At 53.7% G+C, this 23,826-nt stretch overlaps 5 protein-coding genes across 5 annotated transcripts, besides 1 other annotated feature; 2 read left to right on the top strand and 3 right to left on the bottom strand.

Moving 5' to 3' along the window:
* Positions 1–2,250: 2,250 nt before the first annotated feature.
* On the bottom strand, positions 2,251–3,203 carry CABS01_04110 (uncharacterized protein; the record flags this gene model as incomplete). Its single annotated transcript, XM_060537481.1, has 2 exons — positions 2,251–2,688; positions 3,165–3,203. The coding sequence occupies 2 exons, from the start codon at positions 3,201–3,203 to the stop codon at positions 2,251–2,253; spliced, it is 477 nt and encodes a 158-aa protein (XP_060390326.1).
* A 449-nt stretch (positions 3,204–3,652) lies between these two features.
* On the top strand, positions 3,653–3,877 carry CABS01_04109 (uncharacterized protein; the record flags this gene model as incomplete). The annotated part of the gene is made up of 1 exon (XM_060537480.1): positions 3,653–3,877. One exon carries the CDS (start codon positions 3,653–3,655, stop codon positions 3,875–3,877), a length of 225 nt encoding a protein of 74 aa, XP_060390325.1.
* A 794-nt stretch (positions 3,878–4,671) lies between these two features.
* Positions 4,672–6,564, top strand: CABS01_04108 (beta-glucosidase; the record flags this gene model as incomplete). The annotated part of the gene is made up of 2 exons (XM_060537479.1): positions 4,672–4,837; positions 4,970–6,564. The coding sequence occupies 2 exons, from the start codon at positions 4,672–4,674 to the stop codon at positions 6,562–6,564; spliced, it is 1,761 nt and encodes a 586-aa protein (XP_060390324.1).
* Positions 6,565–8,309: 1,745 nt separating this feature from the next.
* CABS01_04107 (WD domain-containing protein) lies at positions 8,310–10,617 on the bottom strand (the record flags this gene model as incomplete). Its single annotated transcript, XM_060537478.1, has 2 exons — positions 8,310–9,473; positions 9,532–10,617. The coding sequence occupies 2 exons, from the start codon at positions 10,615–10,617 to the stop codon at positions 8,310–8,312; spliced, it is 2,250 nt and encodes a 749-aa protein (XP_060390323.1).
* Positions 10,618–13,507: 2,890 nt separating this feature from the next.
* Positions 13,508–13,582: a sequence feature (Short protein (CABS01_04106, KAK1473444.1) was converted to a misc_feature.).
* A 3,143-nt stretch (positions 13,583–16,725) lies between these two features.
* CABS01_04105 (chitin synthase 4) lies at positions 16,726–20,465 on the bottom strand (the record flags this gene model as incomplete). The annotated part of the gene is made up of 2 exons (XM_060537477.1): positions 16,726–17,159; positions 17,213–20,465. The coding sequence occupies 2 exons, from the start codon at positions 20,463–20,465 to the stop codon at positions 16,726–16,728; spliced, it is 3,687 nt and encodes a 1,228-aa protein (XP_060390322.1).
* Between the last annotated feature and the right edge of the window lie 3,361 nt (positions 20,466–23,826).

Here is a 23,826-nt window from a genome sequence, read left to right as displayed (position 1 = left end):
GTGATCTATCTCGAAAGCGAGATGTTCGACGGGGTATTACCCTTAGGTATCCGTTGAAGTCTAGAGCAACTGAAGCTTACGGGGTACATACTACGTAAAGCACAGAGTCGAAAGAAAAGGGGGGGGGGGGGGGGGGGGGGGGGGTTTTTCTATGGGGGGGGGGGGGGGTTTTTGCGGAAGAAAAGAAAGGGAGAAAGTTTTTGGGTTTTTTGATTTTTCTGTGGGGGCCCCATTTTTTGAGAGGGATACCCCCGTTTCTAAACAGGTATCTTTATAAATCTCGGCTGCGGGGGGGGGGGGGGGGGGTGTGGATGGTGATCTCTCATGGGCTGGACTAGGTGATTTGCATACGGAAAGAAAGAGGTCAAGCTTTTGGGATCTTTGACATTGATCTGCTAGGCCACAATTTTGACAGGTAGAACTCCCTGTTCATCAAGTCATCTTGCTACAATTCTCGCGGCCATGTGGGAAGATGTAGCACGGTCAAACGAACAAGACCGTAGTGGAAGGAGATGAGCAAAACATATACTCAAAAGGGGTTCCAGTCCAGGTCAAGTCTGAAAACTTCATCTCTTGACTCCTTCTCCCGGTACCATTTCGACTTGGCGCTGAGAGTCGATGGCTCTGATGGGAAATTCGGAAGATTTTGGTGAGATTAGACAGTCTTCACTATGCCAGCTTGGGGAAATAGATCTGCATAATGTTTCCTCGGGTGGGTTGAATGGGTTGTCAAGGTTCACCAGACACGTTGATCGCTCGCAGCTTGCACGTTGCACGCATTGTGCAGAGACCGGGATGTTGCGTTGTTGGCCATTGACCAACTTGCCAGCATTTTGCTTCTTTGGCGAGTCTTAGGCCTCCCGGGGGTGAATACGAGAGGGTGGTGGGGATCGCGAGTCCCCGCCCGAAAAGAGTCTGGTTCAGCTCGGCATTTTCTCTGGGGGGGATGAGGCGGAGATGGGCGAGTGGGAGGGAATTCAGCGCAGAAGGGGGCCAAGGCTTGAGAGTTGAGCAGAAGCTGGCCAAGCTGGAAAGCAAAAGCGAAAAAAAGGGGTTGCGGGAAATGGGATCCACAACTGACGACGGGGTGCTTTTTTGTGCAGTGATTTGCCCTTCACAATTAAGCGTGATTAAACATTTTAGACTTGTGCAGGAGTGCTACCTTACCTGACCACGTGCTGACGTAGGTACAATACCGTCGTTACTTGAGGCTTGCCCACGGTCTGTCAGATTGTTCATGTTCCTTGGCCGTTGCGGCAAAAGGCTCTTCTTTATTTTCAGATTTTGGCAGTTTCCGTTTATATCAGAAGGAACAGAAGGAGGCTGCGCACGTGCCTGAGGACCGTCCAAGTCATTGAGGCGCTCGCTCGCGTGCGGTGGAGAGTGTTTGTGCGCTGGCTGAGCTTCTAGATGGCGTTTCTGGGCTTGAAAAGATTGTAGATTTGTCTCAACGGCCATCGACGATTCGACATAGATATCCGCAGTGTATAAAACGCAATGTGCACTTTGTAGCCTCGTTGAAGATCCCGCATCCCGAGATGCGCTCCCAAGTCTGTGTTGCCGTACGGATGCAGGTGGAGAGAACCGTTCGATGATAACAAGCCCCCCGGCCGTTGGAGATCCACCCCGCATAGCAAGAAACTTGGAACAACCAAAGATAGACTGCGGCAGACAGAAAGCAGTTGTTCGTAGATTAGTTGCGAGGTGAACGGTGTGTTTCGACTACCTTTCTCTGGTGAGGCGTTTTTTAGTGCTTCAGATAGTCTAGTGACTTCAGAGTCTAGTTCGAGTCTCGCGCGCCAGTCTACAGTATCTGGGTGGTCGGTGATCCAGGTCGCCTAAAAAGTAGACCGTCGGGTTATTTTCTGCCTCCGGACAGGCCTTGCATCTGGCAGATGCAGGTACGAATCATCGGGCCAAACTATGCCTGATTGGAGAAGTATGCACACCTCAAGGCTCACTTGCATACCACCTCGAGCATCTCGTGACCGCTATCTCTCTCGGTGACGCGCCGTCGATTTTCTCTAGCAGACCATAAGATTGCTTCTCCGAGAAGCTGTGATTTCAAGAAACGAAGGGTGCAGATGATCCATCAAGAGACATCAAATTTGCCGCCGAAGCGCGCCGGGCGATCAGCCACGAACACGAGGTCCAGAATCCATGGGATGGCGGGGTGCATTAACATCCGCAAGAAGTCGGGATTGGCTGAAAGCCTGATGTATGCGTACGTTGTATTCCGTAGTGGATGGTTCATCGGAATTGTCGCGCTTGGAGATAGAAGAAGACGATGGATTGACCAAGCCAGACGAAACGGCGTTCTCGGCCACTCGAAGAGTCGAATCTCATTTCATTCTTCTTTCCTAATTCGTACGGATCATCATCATCGCAATCAGCGTAGGGCGGAAGAGTTGTACGGAAGTCAGGAGGCCCGGGCGACGGTTTGTGGTTTCTTCGACCGCTCATGCAGGAGCGGCGGGAACCCTTGTTGGAAGGACCCCCCTTCTTGACGATACGAAGATGAACTGTCATCAAGATTATTAGCCTGATACCAATGAGAGGGCAAGCGACTCGAGACTTAGCATTGACCTTGCTGCTCGAATGGACAGCGCCAGGTCTGAGGTCACCGGTGCAAGGAAACAACGGGCGGCGCGACGGTGAGGTGTACAAACTAGTGTAAGTACCGTGTGACTGACGGTGAGGTGTGTTCCTGGATTACTGGATGGACCGGGGGCTAGCGTAAACAGTAAACAAGCTTGGCATGGGCGCAAAAAAAGAAGGTTCCCTGGCTGGGAAAGGAGGAGCCTGGAGAGTCAAGACTCGCGAGTGGGAGGTTCATCTCATTTTCTGGGTCTGCTGCTTGGGAAGTGTCCAATGTCGCTTAGCTAATTTCCCGGACGCACCACTCGCTCCTCCCCCCTTCTCAAGTTGCTCCTCCAGCTGGGAGGCAACTGCAGCTTACAAGGTCCAACTCGCTCCTTCCCCCCCGCCGCACCCGCCGATCCCTCCCCAATCAGCCATCTCAGTGGACTTTGCACCTCGGGTACCTTGCAGCTCCGCCTCTGTTAGCTTCTACAATGCAGTACGTACACAGTAACTTACCTTACGGTCTGCATCGTTCCTGCACATCCAAAACCCGGTTTATACTATTGTGTGAGTGTATGTACTCCGTACGGAGTAGGTGGGAAGGTGAGAAAGAGAGACATTATGGTGTGGTATTCACCTCGTGCTCACCGTCGAACCGTTCCTTCTTCATTGCTTCTTCTGGTCCTCCGCCACTGGTTGATGCAAGACTCAAGAGAGCCCAGCCCAGGCTGGATTCTTTCTCGAACCGCGCACTCTCAGTCACTAATAAACGTCGAGCCCAATTTCACTACACCATGTCTCTCAATCCCCTCCAAGCCCAGACTCTCTCTCAGTCTCTCTGGCACTTCCAGGCTCCGTCGACGGTGGATTCGGTTGGACCGTTGGCCAAGTCCCCTTGACCACGCTTTTACTCGCTCATTTGCTGTCGTGTCCGCCTCTGGACTGGATCTGCTTGGCCTTCCCGCCTTGCGGTCTTCCAAGTGCCCAAAACGACAACCCCCCAACTATGCTTAACCGGGATGGCCATTTCGCCTCCCTTTTCCTTGCGCTGTCAGTCTGACAGTCATTCATGACGAACCGTGGCCAAGGTGCTTCTGGTCATCTCATTGACTCGACTACAAGCCCAGTCAAGATTGCCAACCCGTATCCTTTCTTCAACCCCCTGACCGAAGCCCTCTCTCCGGATGGCAGCGTCTCCGTTGTGATCCTCAACCGACAGAGTCTCTTTGCTTTTCCCGAATCCCATAGTCCCGATAATCCCCAGACACTCCACCAGAAGTCTGGGACTCTCTGAAGCTGAGATTCGTTTCTGGCTCCTACACAGTGGTACCTCTCCACCTCCTTGCCCCTCAGCTTTTCTGTTGTGACTTGCTGCCGAGGACAGGGGCTTGTTTGCTGTCGAGTTGCTGCTTGTATCCGTGAGGAACACAAGAAACCCCTCAGTTTGAGTTGAGGTAGTGTTGCTCTTACACATTGCCCAATGCTTCTTTATCCCGCAGCCATCAACAGTCCGTGGTCACCGACCAACGGCTCCCCGACTTTCATAGTAAACATAGTGTCACCAGCATCATGGAATACACAAGACGAATACACACACAGAGTCCCTCCAGTCCCCCCTCCTCCTATGCCAAACTGCCAAACTAATGGCCCGATGCCATCCAACGTAAGGTCATTGGACGCTAGCCTGCCCGCACTTTGGCCCATTCATCCATCTGGAAGTGGGCACACACACACACACACACCGTTCGCGCACACACCCCGGCCCAGGGCCCCCAGGGACATGCTAGACTTCTCATGGTCGTACCCATGAAAGTACGGATACTAGCCTTCTACCTAATCTAACCACCATCACAATAATAACATCCCGGTCCCGCCAGTTTTCTTTCCTCCTCTTTCTCTTTCCCTTTTCCTTTCCTTACGAAAACACCGTCAAATGAGTTGATGCCGTCAACGTAGTTTCGTCGTCCCTTTCGTCTCTACACGCGCAAACCTTCACTACCGCTTCACTCTTTTAGCGGGCACTCGCTTCCCAAAGTCGAATAATACTCAATTCCCCTACTCAAGAAAAAAAAGGCAACTTAATTCACCATGAAGGGCTCCATCCTCGCAGTCGCTGCCGCGACCGTCACCGGTGTCACCGCCGCTGCTCACCGTCACGCTCACGCCGACCTCTTCAAGAGGGGCGCTGACCAGGCCTCCGTCTGTGTTCCCGGCTGCACCACCATCTACACCACCATCTACGGCGAGCCTACGCGTATGTATCTCTCTTACTTTCACCCCCATTTACTATCCGAAACCATTCTTGCTCTATAGCCCTATAGAGTCTTGGAATGCGGAGGCGGATAAAGCTGGTATCGATCTTTTGTGCTGACTTGATGATCAACAGTGGTTCCTAACCCTCCCAGCAAGCCCAGCAGCAAGTCTGTCGCCAGCGCCCTTCCCTCGGCGCCTGCGACCACCAAGGCCGCGGAGAAGCCCACGTCCACCGCGAAGCCCGTGGTGCCCGTCCCGACTCCGGTCCCTGAGCTCTGCCCTACCCCGGGTACCTACACCTTCCCGGCCACGACCATCACCGTGAACCAGACCACCACCGTCTGCGCTCCTGAGACCACCAAGGTCCCTGCCGGTGTTCACACTATCGGTGGTGTCACCACCGTTGTTGTCGAGGCCACCACCGTTGTCTGCCCGTACGCCACCGAGAAGACCAAGAGTGGTGTTGTCACCAGCGTCATCGAGACCACCACCTACGTCTGCCCTACCCCTGGCACTTACACCATCGCTCCCACCACCACGACCGTGACCGCCCCGACCACCTGCGTCTACCCCGTCGTCACCGAGATTGTCCCCGGTACCTACGTTCGCCCTCCCGTCGTGACCACCATCACCGAGACCAGCGTCGTCGTTGTCTGCCCCTTCACCAGCCAGAACCCTGTGCCCACCAGCAGCTCCGTCCCCGTCGTCGTCCCTGCTCCCGCGCCCACCACTGAGGCCCCCAAGCCTGCGCCTACCACCGAGGCTGCCAAGCCCACCACTCAGGCTCCCGCTCCCGTTCCCACGACCTCCGCTGTCGCTACCCCCGAGCCTGTTCCCACCACGGCCAAGACTTCCTCTGCTGCCGCTCCTTCCTCCTCTGCCCCCGCCACCGGCGGTGGCCTCGGAGGCAACAACGGCGACCACTGGGCCATCACCTACACTCCCTTCTCTGAGGATGCCTCTGGATCCTGCAAGACCGCCGACCAGGTCGATGCCGACATCTCCACCATCAAGAACTCCGGCTTCCGCACCGTCCGTGTCTACTCCACCGACTGCAGCACCCTCGAGAACGTCGGCGCCGCCTGCAAGAAGTACGGCCTCCAGATGATCATTGGTATCTTCGTCAAGGAGTCTTGCGACCCCAACTCCGCCGACATCAAGAACCAGGTTGACGCCATCACCGCCTGGAAGCAGTGGGGCATGGTCGAGCTCGTCGTCATTGGTAACGAGTGCATCTTCCAGGGCCGCTGCTCCGCCAGCTCCCTGAAGCAGCTCATCGTCTCCACCAAGGCCGCTATCACCGCTGCTGGCTACTCTGGTCCCTACACCACCGCCGAGACCGTCGGCGTCTGGCAGCAGTCTGATGTCATCTCCGAGATCTGCGACGTTATCGACGTCGTCGGAGGTCAGATCCACCCCTACTTCAACGCCGAGACCGCCGCCACCGACGCCGGTACCTTTGTCAAGGGCCAGATTGAGCTCCTCGAGAGCTCCCAGATCTGCGGCACCAAGCCTGCCTACAACCTCGAGTGCGGATGGCCCTCCGGCGGTAACTGCAACGGCAAGGCCTGCCCCGGTACCTCTGAGCAGGCCACCGCCATCGCCTCCATCAAGGAGCTCGCTGGTGGAAAGACCGTCTTCTTCTCTTTCCACAACGACGAGTGGAAGGACCCCGGCACCTGCGGTTGCGAGCGCACCTGGGGCTGCGGTGACCTCTTCTCCGCTTAAAGAGGAATAGCATCACGAGACCAGGAAACAAGAAAGGGAAATGGTGAACAACAAATGGATAGCCCCCCCAATTATTTTCTAATTCAACGTTCGGCATTTGAACATACAAAAGAGATTAATCCCTCTTCCTTCCGACGTTGCTTTGAGGTGTACCCATGAATCCAGATAAAAAGACAAAGAAAAACCCCCTTCTTTTCCACCGAAGACGATTTGCAACGTTTCCCTTTCAAGTGTACAATGACAATTGGATACCCCAGACAGTAGTGGACTTGGAGTGATCCTTCCTCCTTGCGGTTTCGAAATCTACATCTATATATATTGCCCTTAGCTTAATTATCTGTGTATATATATGTATATGTAAGCTCTGTTTCGATTCGCGTATGGGAGGACAGGCCAAGTCTCCTAACACGTGTTTGTATAAATCAAATACCTTGATATATCTCGGAAGCGCCATCGTTAATGTAGTGCCCAAGACTGGACTTGCACTCGCCCAAACACAAATTCACGCCTAGGCGTCATTCGTATCTCCATGGTCTCCCGCAACTGATTTAGAATCCAATACACAAAGTTCACAATTGCACCTCTCCATCACACACAACTCCATCTCCCTGCCTTGCTTTGAGGGGAGTGTCAACTATCAGTACCAAATGTTCAAAGAGCAAAAGGCAAAAGAGAAATAGACAAAAGAGCAAAGATACCATCTCTAACATGACGTTCAGTTGAACCCCCGCTCCCAATCTTGATCTCATCTTCTCTCGTCCGAACTGTTGGTCCGTGAAGTGGAACTCTAGCTGGGACGTTTCGCGTGCCTCACGTGCCCACATAACGTCCAAGAAGGAGAAATGAGATGAGGGGAAGAAAGGAAGACAAAAAAAACACACAAGCATAAAGAGCCATAACGCACATACGAATGAGAGCAAGGTCATGAGAAGTGGTATTTCGTCAACGTCTTTATCGGGATATCTTCCGGCCCTCCCCGTCGCCTTCCCCATGGATTAATCCTAAATCCCCTCTTCCCCTCCCTGGCCTTTTCATGGAACCCATCTTCTAGTCAACAGACCGAGCCATAAAAACACTAACTCCCCAGAGAATGAAGCCAAAATGCTGAAAGATCCCAGGCACCGAGGTTTTGATCCATCATGTTGAGAAAAGATGTAATGTGTATCCGCGTGTCCCGCCCTGCCAAAAAGTAATGCAACCAGAAAACCAATGTCGGTTTCTACGCACCCAAGTAAAATACTGACACGTCCCTAGTAAGGATATCGCGGACAAGAAGAAGAACCGAGAAAGCCAGCAGACACCAACCGATGCCTTGCGTCCTTTACCTTCCCCACCGTCCCTCCGTAAAGTCGTTAAGAAACCCTCCATGCAGTATGAACAGTGAATACGCTGTGCTGAATGTCAAAATATGAAGAAAGGAAATGAAGATGATGCTTGTAGAAGTATCGGACCCTGGAAATGTTTTCCTAACCGTCTTCTCCCAAGGCCAGCGCACCAAGGCACGGGCACTGTCTATAGGTCGAACACACACACACACACACACACACACACACACATATCAAGTGTGAGCAAGTCGAAGGTTCGAAAGCCAAGGTAGAGCTCGCGGGTCAACGCCAGATCGACCAAGTTTGCCATGACACGCCGGCCGAAACAACGCAAAACGCCGACGGCTAGGAGATTAATGCATCCCTGACGCAGCCAACGTTGATAGATGTAGCTGACGACAACGGGGGTATCATGCCCTTTCAGAAAGGCTCCAAGTCATCAAAGAGGTCGTATCCCCTTTCCCGCTGAGCTGGCAGTTTCGTCTGAACCATATCTGCATCAGATAGTATTCCGCTCTGGCTGGGCCTCCACCAAGGATCCATGGCTGCCGCTTGATGTGCGTACTCAAAATCGGAACTAGACGCTAAGTCGCAACGCTCCAGTTGAACCAGCCCTCCACGAGTACGATCCATGCAGAGAATATTGAGGTCCTGGCCGTCGTTGGTGAACTCGACACCTCCAATCTCCCCAAAGATATCAAATGTCTGCTTGTGGGCTAGACTTTGAATGTCGATGATGTTGACATAGTCGGCTTCCTCGGCTGCTACGAGAACTTGAGGGCCGCTGCCGGTGGGAGAGAACCTCAAGCTGCGAACACCTGCCATCTCGGAGCGAATCGTGGTGAGTGGTTTGCTGGTACCGTCTGAGTTGGTCCACATTCGAGCGTCCCAGAGTTTCACACTCATGTCCTGGAAACCGGTTGCAACGGTCCAGCCATTGTCTGACCAGTCGCACGCGAACCCAAAGTCACGGTGGCCTCCCAACTCTTGCAATATTTCACCGGTATCCGCGTTTGCAATCAGGACGTTGTAATTATCACCAACCATTACGCGCAAACGACGATCAGCGGACAGAGCGGAGCAGTTGATGGGACAGCCGTATTGTGTATCCAGAACGAACTTCTCGGTGGCCACATCCATGACACGGAAGCCTTGGTCGTTGGACGCAAAGGCGGCCAGCGGTGAGGATGAGTTCCTGGAAGCATGGATCTGCAGATGGTTGGTTATGCCACTTACGTGGCTGGTGATTTGTCCTTCGGTGTACTTCTTATCCTGGCTGTAAATGTTTCGCATGCAGTACTCTCCGTTGAAAGTACCCGCAATCAAGATGCCGCAGTTGGCGTCCAAAGTTGAAATCTGGACGCCAATCATATCGTTGAGGTCCATGGCCACTTCACTCTCTCCCGATACGGGGTTGATCCGGTGAACGGCTCGCTGACCCGGATAGAAGGCATGGCTGCGCCCAGCACATGCTAGGATATTGCGCAGCTGGAAATGGGCCAAGTGAACGTTTTGACGGATGTCCATGCGACGAAACCTGAAGAAATCTTCGGTATTTCGTATAATCCTGTCTGGCAGATGGGGCTATGATGATCGTGTCAGCTACAGTTCTGGGTTCGTTTTGTTTCATGAGGCGACTTACCGCCCATATATCGGAATCTGTCCTGTTTGTGTAGTTCTTGTAGTCGAGGCACCTCCGCTCTCGAGCATTCTTGCGTGTCACCCCCAAGGCTTCCCAGTCGATGCCCTGCGCGTCGTATGCATCGCCCTCCAAATCCGAGTATCGCACGCGCGTGACATCCCGCGAGACCTGTGCATTGATTTGACGAATTCCAGGACTAGGTCCTCGGGACTGAAATCCGTTACGCCAGGCCCAGCCCTTGAGAAAATCGGTCAGACCAGGATTTTCCGGGCCGAGGGTGCTTGGATTGGGATTGCTGAGGGCCGGCGGACCTGCATTTTCCCATGCTATTTCGTCCTCGTTGGCAACCACTGTTTGAAATTGTTGGAGCTGCTCGGCTACAGGTGGATAGAAAACATCATCGTCGTCGTCGTCATCCATGGCTCCAGAATGGAGCATGGGATGGAAAGGAGTCGTATCAAGCGGGGTGGGATGATGGGCTCCTATCGGATCAAGAAATGCATGACCAGCTGCAATCGATACGTTCCAGTAGTTAATCATGTGAGCAGGCGGCCCCGTGGACGTGTGCTGCTCTTGTGGCGAATGTACGGGTTGCTCAAAGTGATGATTCCCTGAGAACGACTGAGGGGGGTCCATCTCGGCCTCGTTGTCGGGCATGGGAGACAGAAGGCTGGTGACTGTCATGACATGATCCAAGGGAGCACCTCCATCGCTGTCGCTCATGTCTAGGTCGTCATCCTCACCCTCCGCATCATCATCGTCGTCGTCGTCGTCATCCTCGTAGTCTTCGTAATCGTCGTAGTCGTCGTGTATAAACGAGCCAGGCTCGTGGTAGTAGGATGAGGGTATCACGGGGAACGTTTGGCTGTAAGAAGAGTATGCTGGTTGCCCATGTGTCGGAGGGTCGTGAGGCTGTTGTTGCTGCTGCTGGTTGGGTTCGCGGTGGAGGTGGTATTGTGATTGTTGGTCGGAGTAAGTATCGGCTGGAGGCGGGGCGGACCCGAGGGCTTGGTGATGGTTTGAGGAAACGGATGTCGCCTGGGCCTGAGAAGGCTGGGATGCCGTTTCTGAGGTTCTCGGTCGCATTGTGATCTCTTCAGGTGAATGCCGTAGCCAGTGAGGGCCGGTCGAAGGACATCGAGGGTTGCTGCACAAGGGAGAGAAACACCCGTGGTCGGGTCGGATAGATGCGTCCTCTTTTGTGGTTGCTGTTGCGGCTGCGAATGGAAGATGACGATTGTCTCCCTCCAAAGCCGACACCTCTGTGGACAAGACAGCAGTTGGTGTTGCCAGTCAGACGTCCGACTTATTGAGCAAGGCCCGTCTCTTGGGTCTTCTCCTTCCAGACCAAACACAATTAGTCCCAACGGGCGCCGACGCACAAAGGGTGTGCAACGTCTCTATTGAAGGCGGTAACAGTAGACAGCTGAGCTCGAGAAAGTGATGGCAGACGCCAGTGGGCAAGAGAAGCAGCGTGTGAGCGACGTGCAAAGATTCAGAGTGGTCGTTGCGGAGGTTGTCGGCGGTGGTATGAGGGAGCGATGTGGAAAGATGAGGGCGCTGACGGCAGCCGTTTGGTGCGGATGCTGGCTGGGAATGCGGTCAGGCGGAGAGGCGGCGAGATCGAGTCCACCTCAGCAGTGGTGTTGTAGCAGGGCGGGAGCGGGACTGGGACCCGAGCGGGATGTCTTTTGGCTGGGATTCCAATGGAAGCGACAAGGGAGGACAACTCCGACGGGCAGTGGGCAAGGCGCTCCTCAAGGTACTGCGTAAGGTAAGGTACCTTTACTGTAGGTATACGACTGTGTATGGGAGCGCCAGATGGGTGGTTGTTGGCGGCGCAGCGCTTTTGTTGATAGAAGCAGCCCGTAGCAAAGGAAAAGGATAATACCGGTAGACAATCCAAAATAAAACAAACAAGGCGCGCCAGCCAGATGGAACTGTGGAAGGCAGCATCTCACCTAAGGTATCTGGGTAGATACTTCCTCAGCCGGGCCCAGCACAGCAGTAACAGCAGCACCACCAGCACCACAAAGGTACGGTAAGGTAGGTACCGCTGCGAGTCCCGAGGCGGCGAGTTGGTTGAGTCGCAACTGAACCCCCTTGGGGTAGGCACCACGGCACCACCTTCCACGACGCTTACCTCAAGGCATGTCAAGTCTGGTACTTTCTCACCACGGAAAGATACCTTGTCTCACATGCATCATGCACCATACCAAAAGTACTCGCGGTTAAATCAAAGTCGATAATCCTTCGGCCTTTCATCCTCGGGGTGCTGTGACAGGGTCTGATCCCTCAGCTGGGCTGCTTTGCTACCGCCTTCGGATGCCAACTTTTACCTTCCAATCCATTAGCAAGCACAAGTTCAATTGCAGATGCTGCATGAGGAGAACCACCCACACACTTCACGGCCAAAACTTGGCACATTTACTGCGTACCTACATTTACGGAGTACAATGTGCGGACCTTCTCAGTCCCGACCATTCAGAGTACAAAATATGGCGGCTATTGTTCGCCAGATCCCATGTGGTTTGCTACCTCAATGGCTTCATTCCTGAGCCGAACTCCACGGAGCTGGAATTGAATTGTCAACAATAGCTTAGCCACAGCAGTCAAGTGGCATTCAAAGGAACCACAGGCGAGAGACACTGTAGTGTGATTGAACCAGGTTGCTGAAGCCCTTCGTACAAATAGAGGAGCAAAGGAGCAATGGCGAGCGATATCTCCACACACCGGTGCCGGGGGTGCACACCCACTCTCACCAGCCAACCTCGCAGGCTTGTCCTGCCGACGTGGACCCTAGGCCTAGTCCCAGTTCCAGTCTGGTCTTTTGGAGGTCAGTCGGCCTCGAGCTGTGCGGCATGTCTTCGCCTTCACCTCTTGCTTCTTTGTAAAATCACGAGGGAGCGAACCGCTGAGAAAAAGGGGGCGCTCGGTCTGGAAAGCGCCTAAGCATGAGCTGCCTCGCAGTGTGCGACGAGCGATGCTATGGGACGCCACCTCCCAATATCATATGCATGGCTGACTCTGACGGGAGAATGGTGTTCGTGTGTGCTAGGCTGGCTGGCACAAATGGGCTACTGGCTCGCTCCTTGGGAGTCGGGACTGCCTTGCACCTTTTGCTGCGAATACAGGCCGGACACGAATGACACGAAGGGAAGTACCGCTCTGCCGCTTTGGAGTCTGGACGGGAGCTCCCACCTGGCCAGCCAAAGCCTCACGCTCCCGTTCTGCCACCTGAGGTCGCACAAGAAGGGTGCCTTGCTGGCTTGCTTCCCAAAAGACTATCTTGCAAGAGGCAAGTCGCCGCAAGTAGAAGGCAGCGGGGGCGAGTGCTTTCAGTTTCATGCCGAATAGTACGGATATCCCACCCGATGAAGGCAAAGATGGAGATGCTCTTCTCTCGTTCCAGCTCCCCCCCCCCCCCCTCCACACACACACATCAACTCACTGCACATGTTTTGAGCCATTCTCCCTCGTGGGCCTCAAGGGCCTGCATAGTTGCATTGCTCCCTCAGCTTCGCGGCTTGCCTGACGTCACGGCCGAGGTGCCGTTGTGACGGGTCAGCAATGGCATCCAACGGCTTCGATTCAAACTGACTCTCACACTGCACTAGTTGGTCATGAGCAGACGCAAAGAAGCCACCCACATCGACAATGGCGTCCCGACTTCATTCTAGTGCGCGAATAAACCTTTGACCTGCCGCAAGCCTCCTCGACACCGCAGATCCTACCCCGAGATCCAATCAACCACCCGTCGCAATCCGATGGCCCATCTTTGCCATTTCGAAAATAATCTTAATCCCGCGCTTCTCGTGTTCAGCTTCTGAGCCTCCCTCCTCCGGCTTACCAGGCATCCTACCTAGGCCGCCATCTGGCCTTGCTCACCTCGTACGATCACCTCGGGTCAGTCATATTCGACGTTGACGAAATTCGCATCTTCCAAGCTGCCCGGAGGGCTCGCCCGGTCTCCAATATGTGCGATGTGATCTGTCACCCGGGGTTCGTCTCTGGCCCTTGGGGCTCGGGTCTGGGCATACCGGGATGTTAGCCCACTCATGTAAGTCGTTGAAATAGGAAAACGGCCAATTCACCGACTGCCACCTGGCAGCTACGGCAATGAGCAAAGATCTCGGTCCCTACGGAGTACAGTCTGCAACTTCTTGTCGGCGGTCGGTCTCCTGACTCCCCGCTCACTTCCACGTTCTTAGCTACAACCAGGTGTGCAGGGCATCGATGGGGTACTATAGAACTAACAGCTGGCGCTGCTCAGACTTCTCGTAAGTTGCAACGTTCTGAGTCGTCTAACCCCATCGACTGGACATGTTCTTTGCCCAGGCACACCTATAAAAGCTGACATAACTCTTGAATCCAGCATCCTACCCAACATCTGACCCGGCTGCGACCTCATCAGGATTCATCAAGCCGCATCGACCTACCGAAAGAGCCCGACTGCATCCGGATCCTCAATCTTCCCTGCCAGCCCGTCGACCATCGGAGCCCACCCCCAAGGGCCCCAGCCACGCGCGCGTGACAAGAGGACCGTTGGGGCATGATAAGTCACATTCGACAGCATGCGCTCCTCGAGTTTCAACCTCCCACTGCTAACCCATTTCCTCCATGACTCCGGTTCTCAGCTCCGCACTACGTTTCTTTTTCCAGCGCTCGACATTGCCCGTTGTCTCTGCCTGCCTGGTCCCTTGCCTGATGTGTACGTAGTAACTTGAGGGACAACACTGAGCAGGGGAGGGAGGGCGATTGCCGCTTCTCCCACATATTTGGTGCTTACATGCGAGCGCACAAGGCCTGTCAGCTCCAGTCAAATCGCTTTCGGTCAGCACGCAGGATATTCCAGCAAGTACGTGCGTGCGACTGACCGGGGCCGGAAGGTTTGGACAAATCAAGACCGCCAGAGAACAAGATCCTGTCGTTGCCGTTGGCCGAATATGTTGAAGACGCATTCTGTACCCGTATCCATATCCTCAAATGATGCACTTTGGCAACTGGAGGTCTGGAAACCTTGCCAATAACATGAATCGACATGGTCGCTTGTCTTGCCTACGAGCCGTTTCCTCGCCGATTTCATCTGACCATGTCGAAAGAGAACTTGAACTTGTCATCGGCTCGCACTCGTCTCTTGCCCTGGCCTCTGAGCTTCTCGAGTCTGAATAAGTCGAGTGGCGGGTATTCCGGACTGGGGGGAATTCAGAGCCAGGTCACACCTGGACAACAGACACAACAAGCTACCACCCAAACTCGTGGCCCTGCGCCTCGGGTAGAAGCATACAACCATCCCACAACCACACCGGATATGAGGTGGAAAAAGGAATATTCAACAGTGATGAAGTCTGAAAAGGGGGGGGGGGGGTTCCAGTCCTCCCAGTCCCTCCCGATCCCACCGGCGAAGCTTGGCGGGCCAAAGGCCGTGCGTAAAATCGTCAATCAACGAGCAAAATCCGCACCGTTGCCGCGAATAACGAACGCACCAAGGTACGACATTTGCAGAGAAGCGAACGAGAATGCGAGCGGCCAAGGAAAGAAAAGAGACATTCGCAGACTGTAAAATGCAAAGGGGCCACGAGGAAAACTGGGCAAGGACCAATGTCTCGGCTACCTGCAGCTATTGTGTCCTTCTCAATAAGCCTCTCTCTCTAGTCACCCTTCCATTCATTATGAAGCGTTGTTGCCCGCCACCCCCGTCCGAAGTCTGTGTGGTGTTTAGAACATCCCTTTCTTTCTCGGGGTTGATCATCATACCCTTTTCTCATTCCAGACTTCCAGTCCGTCCGTCCGTTCCCGTCCCCTTCTCCACAATCTCACCGGTTTACTGGGATTTCTCCCACACCTGGTCGTGCTGGTCCAACTAGCCATAATATCCGTCCCGCGTTTTTTTTTTATTCATTTCCAACCTCCCCCCTTAACCCCTGCCCATGCCGTGGCTTCCATGTGCGATGGGATGCGAAAAATGTGTTTAGTGAACATTGGTTGTTGCTCACGTTGGACGGTCGAAACGTAATCGTCCACACTGGTTCCCAGTCAACGGAATCAAGAGTCGGGGAGTTCATACAACTCGTCTGCATTACAGTGCCATCATAAAGGAACCAACATGAGAGAGAGCGAGAAACGAGAAAGGAGAAAAGAATATTTACCCTCTTCCTCGTTTTCTCTCCCTTCCTCTTGTCTGTGTATGTGTACAGTGTACAGTGTGGGCTGCCTCCCTTTCAAACCTCCTCTCGCACACAAATATCTCATAATCGTCAAATCACAGCCCGCTGCGAGGTGACACGGCATTTACGCCCGATATTGCTTCTTTTCCAACATTGTGTGTGTGTGTGGGAGTAGTGTATACGGCAGACAATATGCGTGCGTAGGTTGTATAGTGTGTATGGGTCTATCTATTCCCCCTTCCAATAATCCAAGAAAATCCTTTCTCCCCAAAGAAACGCCCAAAGTATTGGCGTTTGCTCTCTCTCGGCCGAGTCATCTCAGACAATTGTCACAATTACCCAAGGGTAACGGTGATAATGGAAGGGGGGGGGGGGGGGGGGTAAGTGATGACTCGCAAACACTGCCTTCTTTCCTCTTTCCTGGTAATGCTTGCTTGCATGGTTGGATGGATGAACTGTGTCGATATTGGCAATGTCGACCGGGGCAGACTAGATTGGCGTTCGGTACTGTCTGTGGCTCATGATTCGCGATACTGGTGCCATGCGCGAACCGATGCGATCGGCTCACGGATAGAAGTAAACCCAAGGACTGGTGGACATGCTCCATGCGAGACGTCTTCCGTCCCGCGTACTGGGCAGCGGCGGCCTCCGAGAAACTCGGAAATATCCATATTCGCCTAGTCATCATGACGAGGAAAAGCACGAGGCGAGGCTTCGCGCCTTCATCAAGGAGATGGACAAACGGCACGATACTCCGGTAACAAAAATCAAGCTTCAAGTTGCGGCAATAAATAACAGCGTCAATACAGTTCAGCTCCACCCCGGCTTCTCTCTCTCCTTTATTACAAGTTGGCCGAGCCATTTCAATTACACGCAATGCTCATTCATCCCTCCCCTTTTTGGTTCATCATCAGAAAAAAAGTGAAAAGAGGCCTCATGTGATGTGCGCCTTTTCGTAAAAGTCCCCAGTTAAGTATATCCTCATGCTTTGAAACAAAAAACGCCCGGCCGTGTGTGATTTTGCTTTTTATGCGTCAGAGTAGTACTCATCTTGATACTGGTGGCCCAGCGGCGCCGACCAGGTGTTGCCACCTCCGACAACGTTCTCCTTGGAACCCCAGTAGTTGTTGCGCGTCCGGCGTTCGCGCTCAAATTCGGCCCATCTCTTCATCGTGATCTTGCTGCTGTCAAACTCGCCCTCATACTCGAGACCGGCCTTCTTTGTCTTCTCGCCTGCCGTCTTTCGGGTATCTCCCCAGGAGAAGTCGTCAAACTTCCAGAACGCGTACGTGGGAAGGACAAAGTTCCAAAGGGGCAGCGAGCAGAGGTAGATAAGCATCCACACGACGTACGACCAGGAGTGAGCGGTCAAGACGATGAGCACAGCGGGAAGTCCAAGAATCAGACCAAGCAGAACTAAGGGGATGATCTGCGGAGGCGAATTGACAATGGAGATGATGACTGGAATAGTTGTCAGCTGGGTACCAAATAGAATAGGCATTTTGAATACTCACCGACGTAGAAAGTAAACGCAATAGCGGCGGGCAGGACAAGAGTTCCCATGAGCTCGATGAAGATGACAAACTGCATACTGAAGCAGAAGGTACCGCAAAGGTCACGAACCAAGACCAGTTCCATCAGGTTGTGAATTGTCGAGTTGATCCATCGTCGACGCTGCGAAAGCAAAACGGCAAAGGTGTCGGGCACCGTGGTCTTGCAAACGGCCTGGGGCACGAACACCTGCTTACGCTTTGGGAAGGTCCGGAGCATGAGAGTTGTTAGGTATCGATCCTCACCGAGCAGAAGCAAGTTCTTCTTGTGCAGGGTGTCAACCACGTTCTCAGAGTAGTGCTCAACAATATCCGGGTTGGCCAAGATGGGCACCCAGTAGTCCTGGGCTCCTTTGGGTGCCTTGATGCGGTACATGCAGAAGCAACCGGGCAAACAGGTGACACCGCCAAAGACGGACTCGAATGACTTGGACAAGTGGTGAGAGATGAAGTACTCAAAGACCTGAATGGCGGAAACCCAGCTGTCACGCTTGTTGGCAATCTTCGTCTCACCGCAAAGACCCATGATTTCGGGATCCTTGACCATGGCAGAAACCATGTGCGTCAGACTGTCGGGGAAGACCTTGGTATCGGCGTCGACCATGAGAACGATTTCGTAGAAGTCGGGTGATATACCCGTGACCTTCCATAGACCGTTGAACATTTCGTACTCGAGCTCTGTCATGCGCTCATCGAACATGACCTTCTGAAGGAAAGACATGAGAATGATCTGACTGTCGCGCTTACCACGGTTGCCTGGCTTGGACTTGGTCGCCTCATCGGGTGTACCACACTTGACAACGAGAAGAACGGGAACTCTTTGCTGCTTCTCGAGCGGGATCGCAGATTCGTTGCCGTAGTCGTAGAAACCGGAGTAGATCTTGGCCATGTTGTGTCGCTTGGAGCCGCTTGCAACCGCAACGTAGGAGAAGGGTTCGACTTCCTCGGGAAGAATGGTGTGGTCCTTCATCATAGCCAAGCAGTAGTCAGGAGTAGACATGGACTCGCCCTTACCCTTGATGATACCGTCACAAATAATGACGATAACCTTGTGGCTGTTGGGGTAGTCGGTCATGGCGATAGAGTCGAGAGTGGTTCGAATACCAAGGTGACCTTCAGAGTAGGCGGTAACAAGGCACATAGTGTGGGCAAGAGGGTAACCAAAGGGCATCCAGTCGGCAGGCGGCTGAGGCACAACGGCTTCGTGAATGAAGCCAGCAGGCCCAGGACCTTCGGTTGAGGGTACGTTGCTGGTGTAGGGATCTGACCGAAGGAAGCTGGTGCGACTGTCGTTGCCCTGGCGATACATGGCGTTGGAGTGCATCATGTTGCTGCCAGCACCTGAACTGGCCATGGTAGTAGGCATCCTGCGTCCACCAGCCTGCGGTGCGGCACCAGCTCCATAGACAGCAGAGAACCGAGAAGTTGTGGGCAGGAAGGTACTCTGACGTTTGCTCGTCCGATCAGAAGAGCCATTCACACTGCTTCCGATATCGCCAGGTAGTCTGGGAGGTGCGCGGTAGATATCCTCAGACCAGTCCTCAATCTGTTGATTACGCTTGCGCTTGTCCTTGGTCTGAGATGTTTTGGCGGCGGCGTACGTTCTGCTGATGAACCATTGGAAGAAGACGGCGAGTACAAATCTCGTCAACACGACAGCGAGAATCAGAACCAAAGAGACGTAGAGAACGACCTTGGACGCAATGCAACCAACAGTGTCAGTATCGACTGATCCGACCTTGATAATCTCCTCGAAGCATTCGGCAATCTGCTTGTCGCCCGACGCCTGGAAAGCTCTGGTGACGTCGCGTCCACGAATGGCCTTGTTCACAGCCGTAGTCTTGTCCTTGAGCTCGTTGAAACGAGCTGGCACCTTGACCTGGCTAGTATTGAACCAGTTGAGCAAGTCGAGATCGAGGACAGTGCCAGAGTACACAATCAAGTTTCGGGAGCTGTTCTTGATGTCGTTCCACGTGAAGTAGACATCGGCGGTACCGTCCAAGTCCAAGTAAAAGGTATCGCGACTCTTCTGCGTCGTATGGCAAGAGTAGCCAAGGTAGTAAGGAATTGTCAGGTTGGGCTTGGACGAGCCGTCCTGGTTGAAGACGGTGCAAGGGAAGTACCACGCCAGGTCACCGTTGCTGTTTGTCGGGACATCAGAGTTGTCGGCCAGGGTAATGAGGTTCTTGCATCTGCCGTTGACGTTTTGGAACAAGAAACTGCCGTCCTTTCCGCCGTTCTTCTCGGGCAGGTCGTACAAGACGTTGGCGCCGTGAGTCCTATTGATCATGGGCACGCCATCGGCGGGAGGGTGACGGGAGCGCGTCAAATCGTAGGCCGTTCCGTGGAAGATCATGTATCCACTGTCCACATCATTGACCTGGAGGCGCGGCGGCGGGGTTCCGCACACTACCTGAGTGAAACCGAAAGTCAAGAAACCGACAAATCCCATGATGAGCAAGATGATGCTGATCAAGCCAATCTTCTCTCTCCAAGCTCTCTGCTGCTCCTTTGAGGCCATACCACAGCATTTCAGCATAAAGTTTGGACACCAAAAGGTGATGATGGCGCAGTAGACGTTCCAGAAGCTCGGCGGGCGGATCTGCTCGACCTGCTTATTCTTGTGCCGCTTTCCCTTGCCATCCTTGGTGAGCTTCCCCGACTTGTGGCGACTCAAGCGCTTAGCCTTTGTTTTCGAGTGTCCTTTCTTTTCCTCGCCGCTGTTCTGTCTGCTGTTAACTCCTCGTGGTGGTGAGGCATCCGAGAAGTTATCGTTCGTTTGCGAGCGCCCAGAGACATCGGTCGTCCCTTCCATATCCTCGACTATCGGATCGTTTCCGGTCGCCGAGGGCAGAACGTTCATGTTGGCGGCATGTTTACGGTAGTAGTAATTGGGATGGTCCTTGTCTATTCTGTGTCGCTCGGGTCGAATCAGACTTCTCTTTCTCGTGAAAGCCTGGTCGCCGGTCGAGGGTCCTGGAGCCGGCGAGTCGTGGGTCGGGGATAGAGGCTGGTTCTCTGTATTGATATTAGGAGTTGAGATCGTCTCGGGGAAAGAGGTCGCTGATTGCCCACGTTGGTGCTGAGGTCGCCCTCCTACGGGATAGTAGCCGCCAGTCTCGACATCGTCCGGACGGTTCCGTCGCGACGGCGAGTTTCTGTAGGCACTCCTATTCTCGAAGGGAGAGGTCGCTGCAGGCCTTTCGGGGAGAGACATGGTCCTGTGTGAAGATGCAGGTTAGTCTTTGATTCTGAAATGAAGTTGGAGCCAGCTCTGAGCGGCAGCAAAGAAGTTGTTCAACCAGGGAGACTTCACCCTTCCCAAAGAGGCGCCTGAGGTCTGTCGCGAGTTGAAAACGGGCGACAAAACGAGTCGAGCTCGGTTTCTTTTCGTAACAGGGAGGGAGGAGAGTGGAGTAAACGCAAATACTGAGGAAATACAGATATGCGGTGTTGAGTGGGATGGGAAGCAAATGTGAAGGATCAAGAAACCACAACAGCAACAGCGAAAAGACGGCAGCCAGTTGCAGGTAGTTGGCGTCGGCGGGAGGTCATACTCACAGGAGTTGTTATTGGGAGGAAAGCACCTCCAGGCAAGAATTGTGGATGTCTGGGCCTGGGCACCCCTGCCAATAGCGGGGGGTTGTTCCTTGGGAGACGGCGAATCAATGGGGAAGCCGTCCCTATTTTCGACCCGGCTTTTCTCTGTTTCTGCGCCAGCAGGTCGGGGGTGACAGCTGGACAACGAGGCCAAGCAAGGAAGTTGCCAGCAAAGAGTCTAAAGCGCTCCTTGGTCTGCAAAGCACGGAGTGACTGCGATTTGCTTGCTTCCCTGTTGCCTTGCGCAGTGCCGACGGGTAACTCAAAGCAATAAAAGCTGAGATGGTTGGTGGTTGTGTGGGCGATCCCAGTTTTGCCTTTATAATGGTGGTCGAGACCTCAACAAGCGATGAACGGTCCAAAAGGTGGCGGTTGCTGCGTTTCCTTCTGTCCTTCTTTTCTTGTACCTGATCCTACTTGGTTTCTTGTCCTTTCTTCTCGCGTCTATTCTCCTGTCTGGTTGATGCGTGCTTGTCCGTTCTTTCTGTTGCTTTCGTGGCCCTAGGCAGTTTGACGCACGGCTTATGTGCGCCAACTCAGTACCTTGCACAATTACTTGGGACCAGGGGTGGTTGGTGGTGAGTCGTGCGAAGCAATAGCGATGGAACAATTCGAGACGACTGTCCGCTATGCAGGTATCGAATGGGATGGATTGGAGGGACGAAAAGAGCGGATGGAAGTTTCGTCGCAAATGCGGCGGAATAGGAAGATGGTTTCAGATGGCAACCGACACGACTATTGAGCAGCAGCAGCAATTGCAACAACGTCGATCTTCTTTCCTGTGGTCCAAGAGCTGACCGACTGGTTCGTTGGTTGGAAAAGCCCAAGATGATTGACCGACTGGTCGCGCGACGGTACGGACAGGCGGATTTCGGAGTGCAGGCAAGTGCGCACCACCTGTTGAGAGAGAGCGCGATGGATGATGGGAGCGAACGAGCGAGGAGGCCGGGGCAACAGATGCGATGTTGCGCACAGTCCGTCTTGAATTGCCTCTTTCGTCAGCCAAACCGGGGTGACAACGATCGAAATGGACGGAGTTTGTCGTCAGTATGGCAGTTGCAGCAGTTGTATCTATCGTCACAGGTGCGACTAAGAGTGCTCAGCAAAAGGCAGGGTAGCCAAATTGAATCGCTGGGAAATGAGGCCGGAATCTCGGTTCTGCAGAAGCAAGACGAGCGGAAACGAAAGTAGGTAGTCAGTCGTACTCCAAATGTCGACTGATTTCGAAAGCCAAGAACGACGGGGGGTTGGTGCGAAAGGTAAGGTCAGCGAAAGGTGGAAAAGGAACAAGACTGAGCGTCGAGCGAGTGATAGAATGCTCGGGAGGGACGACGGCCGACGACGAGTCACAACACAATTTGCTTCCCAAGGCTACGAGACTCGTTCCCGTAGGCTCGAGGCGTCTTGAAGAAAGGGATAGGCAATGATGGACGATCTGCGTGGACGGTGTGCACCAAAGAATTACTCTGGGACAGCCCAGACCAGTCCACCAGGAAAGGGGAAATCAGAAGAGAGTCCGGTGAAGCAGACCGTCTTAGTCCAAGGACCGTCGGTACTTTGCCCATCCATAGAAATCACGCTTGGAACGAGGTATCGTCCTTGATCGCGCCGGCTGTCCCATTGCGTTCCAAACCGCCACATGGCCCAGCACCCTCGCCTCACTCAAATCTCGTATTATTGATTTTTTTTGTCTGGACGGCTGGCTTGCGTTGCTACGTTGCTGTCTGGCGTGGCTGGGTGTCCTTTGCCAATGCTACTGCTAAAGTACTCCCTACTTTAGATATATCGACGTGATCCCTCTACTGAGCTGCCCTGAATGAACCTGCCACCATTGGGCGGATTTATTGATCGCAGGAGGCATCTAGTATCCTTCTAGTTGGCATCACGAACCCCACGAGGTTGCGCACGGCTCGGCCACGGATTGTCATCCAGTCGACGGGGAAAGGGCAAAGATTGAGTTTGGCTTAAGTTGACATGATCAATACCTCAGCCGAGGGACAGGGGTTTTTGGGTGGTAGGACCGGAGCACCAATTTCTCGCCCATGGGGTACATCGGAAGTACCGTCGAAGTACTCGGACCTCGGCCTCGCAAGTTAGCCCACGTACCTCAAGCATCCATAGTACGTACGCAGTAGAGGACATAACAAGCCAAACATTGACGACAGAGGCGCCAGTCAGCCATTCCTCTGGCACGCAAACGACTGATGCTCAAAAATCATTTGGCAGCTCCGACTCAGTGTTCTCGTTCCATGCTCCTTCATGTTGTTGCGACGGCCCAACGGCGCCGGCCTTTCCCACAACGAGAGAATCGTTGCGCTCTTGATCCCATAGCCCACCTACTTTGCAATTCGTCATAGAAGATTGCCCGGGGTGGCGGATGAAATGCGGACTCCATACGAACTGATGGGCACTCCCACCCACTCAAAAACGATGTATTGCCTGGATACGCGCTTGAATCCGCACCTCTCTATCCACACCAGGTAGTCTAAAAACCCAGATCAGCATGCAGGACAAGGGTTGCTATTTTCAAGCTCAAGCCCCTGTTGCCCAGCCGACCAGCCGGCCAGCCGCCCCCAAAGCAGCTCGGAAATGTTCACCAGACCCGAAAGAGAGTTTGTCTTTGCTTACCTGCATTTCAGAGCTTGGCTCTACGTTATGTGCCTGCGCCTGCGCCTCGCCCGAACTCCGCCCAAGCCGGTTCTGGTGGCGGAGGGGACCGAGACCAACTCCGTAGACGGTACATCCGGAAGAAGTTTTACCAACATGAAAAATTGGTTGAATTCCCCTACATCTTCTTAGTCAGCCCATAAGGCAAGTTGATCACCTCGTGTTCTAAGGCTTCGTTGCCGTTGGTCGCTCCCAGCGCCCGTGTTAGAGGCGTGGCCCTCCCCGGCCGGCAACGAAACTTGTGATATCCAAAACAGTATATAGAGAATATCAGGGCTTCCGAGCCGTGTTGGTTTTGACATACCTGATTG

This window comes from Colletotrichum abscissum (assembly GCF_030869225.1).
Source record: "Colletotrichum abscissum strain IMI 504890 chromosome Unknown Scaffold_8.1, whole genome shotgun sequence".
In the NCBI taxonomy this organism is placed as follows: domain Eukaryota; kingdom Fungi; phylum Ascomycota; class Sordariomycetes; order Glomerellales; family Glomerellaceae; genus Colletotrichum; species Colletotrichum abscissum.
The sequence above is the reverse complement of the archived record's forward strand: the minus strand, read 5'-3'. Positions and strand labels throughout refer to the sequence as shown.